The sequence below is a fragment of the Stegostoma tigrinum genome, chromosome 35, assembly GCF_030684315.1.
Source record: "Stegostoma tigrinum isolate sSteTig4 chromosome 35, sSteTig4.hap1, whole genome shotgun sequence".
Taxonomy (NCBI): domain Eukaryota; kingdom Metazoa; phylum Chordata; class Chondrichthyes; order Orectolobiformes; family Stegostomatidae; genus Stegostoma; species Stegostoma tigrinum.
In genome coordinates, this window is record NC_081388.1 from 22,892,812 (window position 1) to 22,897,711 (window position 4,900).

The 4,900-nt window shown below is 62.7% G+C and overlaps 1 protein-coding gene across 1 annotated transcript; it reads left to right on the forward strand.

Annotated features, from left to right (window-relative positions):
- Positions 1 to 1,322: 1,322 nt before the first annotated feature.
- On the forward strand, positions 1,323 to 2,796 carry LOC132206343 (F-box/LRR-repeat protein 12-like; the record flags this gene model as incomplete). Its single annotated transcript, XM_059640009.1, is given in 5 exon segments — positions 1,323 to 1,421; positions 1,837 to 1,895; positions 1,897 to 2,137; positions 2,139 to 2,477; positions 2,479 to 2,796. Coding segments are annotated over 5 exon segments (864 nt in total), but the record flags the coding sequence as incomplete, so codon positions are not given.
- Positions 2,797 to 4,900: the final 2,104 nt, after the last annotated feature.

Sequence of the window (4,900 nt, forward strand, 5' to 3'; positions counted from 1 at the left end):
CCCCCCTCCCCCCCTCCCCCCCCTCCCCCCCTCTCTCCCCCCCTCCCCCCCCTCCCCCCCTCCCCCCCTCCCCCCTCCCCCCTCCCCCCCCCCCTCCCCCCTCCCCCCCTCCCCCCTCCCCCTCCCCCCTTCCCCCCCTTCCCCCCTCCCCCCTCCCCCCCTCCCCCCCTCCCCCTCGCTCTCTCTCCGTCTCTCTCCCTCTGTCACTCTCTCTCTCCTTCTGTCACACTCTTTCTCTCTTTGTGTCACACTCTTTCTTTCTCTCTCTGTCACTCTCTCTGTCTCTCTCTCTCTCTCTGTCACACTCTTTCTCTCAGTCTCGCTCCCACTCTTGCCCCCCTCTCGCCCCTCCCTCTGTCACTCTCTTTCTCTCTCTCTCTGTCACTCTCTTTCTCTCTCTCTCTGTCACTCTCTTTCTCTCTCTCTGTCACACACTCTCTCTCTGTCGCGCCCCCTCCCTCTCGCCCCTCCCTCTGTCACATGCTTTTTCTCTCTCTCTCTCTCACACACGCCTTCCGTCACTCGCTCGCTTGCTCTCTGTCGCGCACGCGCTCTCCCCATCTCTCTGTCGCGCGCGCGCTCCCTGTCACGCATGCTTGCTCTGTGTCTCTGTCGTACTGCTTCTCTCTTTCGCCCTCTTTCTGTTGTGCTCTGTCTGTCTGTCTGTCTCTCTCTCTCTCTCTCTGTCATGCTGTCTCTATTAGGTAGATTTGCCATGTTAAATTGTCCAAAGTATCCAAGGATGTGTAGAATGGTGGATTAGCCAAGGGAAATGCAGGGTTATTGGGATAGGGAGGGATGATGGATCTCGGTGGGCTGCTGTGCAGAGGGTCACTGTGGACTCTAAGGGCTGAGTGCCTGCTTCCACACCGTAGGGATTCTGTTCTATGCTCCTGTAACCTGACAGCTTCCTCTTCACCTCTCGCCACCCGGTCAGTATTTGTCATCCACAAACGTACTTCTCATGTTGATGAAGATTTTGAAATGTGTGAGCAATGGATGCTGAGAATAAGTTGGAAAGGTTGAGCTTGGGATTGGTAGGGCTAAGTGTTAACAGTGAACCTGGAGGCCGGATCATCTCTCATCTTACAGGCGGGCTGACAGAGGGGGCGGAATGGACAGAGCAAAACACCAGGGTGTTGCTGTCTGCCTGGTCTCTGAGCTTGCACTCTACATGTTCTGCCCTGGGAAGGTGGCTGCTGATTCCTGGAGCTGGAGAGAACCACCAGTTGTATTTGTGTCTGACTGAGTGAGGCGAGCTGAGATTTGCAGTGCTCCATGCAGCACCCAAAGTGTGAGAAGGAACTCTGTCATTCATCTAACTCGTTCACGTTCTCCACTTCCACAGAGTCTGCAAAAGATGGAGAAGATTAGCTTATGACAAAGGACTCTGGAAAGATGTTAATTTAACCCCATATAAGGTAAAGTACAGTTATGTGTAAGTCAATATTTCTCTGAAAGATTTTGAACTGTCTCATCCTTCGAGGCTAATGTTCTAAAAGCCTCAGAGTAAAGGAGAGAAATTCAGTCCCTACAACTGTCACTGATATTAAAAGTACTGTCTACCTCCAGCTCTGTGTTCTGTGAGGATCTTCCCAGATCAGTCTCGCTCAGATTGTAATGTTGTCGCACCTTGCTCTGGACTCCTTGATGAGAGAAATAGCCCCTCTTTCTCCTGAATTTCACAAAGGTGCAATGGCCCGGACAAACATGCAAACTTTGGGATGGTGTTGTTATTTCCAGCTCAGAATTCTCTCCCTGAAGCCAACTGGAATATCTGAGCCAGGGTTTGAGCTGATCGTGTGAATCACTCATGTTTTGATGTTGCTGTTTCAGGTGAATTCACGGATACTTTGGCACCTGGTCAGGCACTACCTCGGTGGCACTCTGAGGACTGACCGAGGCCTTACTTTTGGAGATTGGGAAACGCTGTCCCAACCTGAGCGAGCTCCGGCTCATTGAGATGAACCTGCGAGGTATCAGTTATGAGTGTCTTCCTCAGTCACTGCTGAGCTTGGAGCTGACCCACTGTGAGATTCCCCTGCATTGGTTCCGAGTTGCAGCAATGTCTAACGGGACCCACGTCCCCCCTTGTATCAGGAACCTGGAAGTGGACAACGTGCCGAACTTTTCAGACCCAGCACCTGCAGACCCTTGCATCGCGCACAGCCCTGAAGGTGCTGATCCTGTCTGGCACGTACAGGGTGACTGACTCTGGGATCGAGAAAGCAGCTGAATCTCTCTCCGAGCTCGTCCACCTCAAGCTGCATGGCTGCAACATCTCAGACAGCTCGCTGCGGCACATTGCCCAGCACCTGACGCAGCTCCGCACCTTGGACCTGACCAACTTCTGCTCCATGACTGATGCAGGCCTGAGCTGCCTTGGGGGCCTCAGGTCCCTGCAGTCGCTCTGCTTCGAATATTGTGACCAGATTACAGTCGAGAAGCTCCTTTCGGTCTGCACTGGTCTTCCATCCCCTCACCAAACTCAACCTGAACGGTAACCCGTACGCTGAGGGAGAGCTGCAGAGAATCCGCCAGAGTTTACCCAACTGCACCGTCACCAACAATTTCCCCAGCACCGAGGCTGTGCCCAAGTTTTAGCAGCAACTGTCAGCTCTCCGTCCTGTGGCACTGGTTCGGTTTGTGGTCAGGGATGCTGGGGAATTGCTGATTGTGGAGCTCGGGCCATTCTGTTTGTCCCTTCAGCCAGCCCTGATTCCAGCAGTCAGTCCCAGCTTCTGGAGCTTCGTGCTTCAATCAACTGGGTGGGGGCTTCCTCCTTCCCCACTAAACCTCCCCCCCCCCCCCCCCCAACTGACCCCGACTCCCTTCTCTTCCCCCCCCCCTCCCCTCTCTTCTCCCCCCCTCCCCTCTCTTCCCCCCCCCTCCCCTCTCTTCCCCCCCTCCCCTCTCTTCCCCCCCCTCCCCTCTCTTCCCCCCCCCTCCCCTCTCTTCCCCCCCCTCCCCTCTCTTCCCCCCCCTCCCCTCTCTTCCCCCCCCTCCCCTCTCTTCCCCCCCCTCCCCTCTCTTCCCCCCCCTCCCCTCTCTTCCCCCCCTCCCCTCTCTTCCCCCCCTCCCCTCTCTTCTTCCCCCCCCGTCTCCCGTCTCTCCCCCCCCCGTCTCTCCCCCCCCCGTCTCTCCCCCCCCCGTCTCTTCCCCCCCCGTCTCTTCCCCCCCGTCTCTTCCCCCCCCGTCTCTTCCCCCCCCGTCTCTTCCCCCCCCGTCTCTTCCCCCCCCGTCTCTTCCCCCCCCGTCTCTTCCCCCCCGTCTCTCCCCCCCCGTCTCTTCCCCCCCGTCTCTTCCCCCCCCGTCTCTTCGCCCCCCGTCTCTTCGCCCCCCGTCTCTTCGCCCCCCGTCTCTCCCCCCCCGGTCTCTCCCCCCCCCGTCTCTCCCCCCCCGTCTCTCCCCCCCCGTCTCTCCCCCCCCGTCTCTCCCCCCCCGTCTCTCCCCCCCCGTCTCTTCCCCGCCCCGTCTCTTCCCCCCCCCGTCTCTTCCCCCCCCCGTCTCTTCCCCCCCCGTCTCTTCCCCCCCCGTCTCTTCCCCCCCCGTCTCTTCCCCCCCCGTCTCTTCCCCCCCGTCTCTTCCCCCCCCGTCTCTTCCCCCCCCCATCCCCTCTCCCCCATCCCTCTCCCCCATCCCCTCCCCCATCCCTCTCCCCTTCTCCCCATCCCCTCTCCCCCATCCCTCTCCCCTCTCCCCCCTCCCACTCCCCCCTCCCACTCCCCCCCTCACACCCCCCCCTCTCACCCCCCCCCTCTCCCCCCCCCTCACCCCCCCCCTCACCCCCCCCCCTCACACCCCCCCCCTCTCACCCCCCCCTCACACCCCCCCCCCCTCACCCCCCCCTCACCCCCCCACTCACCCCCCCTCTCACCCCCCCACTCTCACCCCCCCCTCTCTCACCCCCCCACTCACCCCCCCTCTCTCACCCCCCCCTCTCTCACCCCCCCTCTCCACCCCCCCCCTCTCACCCCCACTCTCTCACCCCCCCCTCTCACCCCCCCCTCTCTCCCCCACTCTCTCACCCCCACACTCTCACCCCCCCTCTCTCACCCCCCCTCTCCCCCCCCTCTCACCCCCCCCCTCTCACCCCCCCCTCTCACCCCCCCCTCTCACCCCCACTCTCTCACCCCCACTCTCTCACCCCCCCTCTCACCCCCCCCTCTCACCCCCCCTCTCACCCCCACTCTCTCACCCCCACTCTCTCACCCCCCCTCTCTCACCCCCCCTCACCCCCCCCCCCTCTCACCCCCCCCCCTCTCACCCCCCCCTCTCTCACCCCCCCCTCTCTCACCCCCCCTCTCTCACCCCCCCCTCTCACCCCCCCTCTCACCCCCCCTCTCTCACCCCCCCCCTCACCCCCCCCCTCACCCCCCCCTCTCACCCCCCCCTCTCTCACCCCCCCCCTCTCTCACCCCCCCTCTCTCACCCCCCCCTCTCACCCCCCCCTCTCTCACCCCCCCCTCTCTCACCCCCCCCTCTCTCACCCCCCCCCTCTCTCACCCCCCCCTCTCTCACCCCCCCTCTCTCACCCCCCCCCTCTCACCCCCCCTCTCTCACCCCCCCTCTCTCACCCCCCCCTCTCTCACCCCCCCCTCTCTCACCCCCCCCTCTCTCACCCCCCCCTCTCTCACCCCCCCCTCTCTCACCCCCCCCTCTCTCACCCCCCCCCCTCTCACCCCCCCTCTCTCACCCCCCCCTCTCTCACCCCCCTCTCTCACCCCCCCCTCTCTCACCCCCCCTCTCTCACCCCCCCCTCTCTCACCCCCCCTCTCTCACCCCCCTCTCTCACCCCCCCCTCTCACCCCCCCCCTCTCTCACCCCCCCCTCTCACCCCCCCCCCCTCTCGCACCCCCCCACCCCCGTCTCCCTCACCCCCGTCTCCCTCACCCCCGTC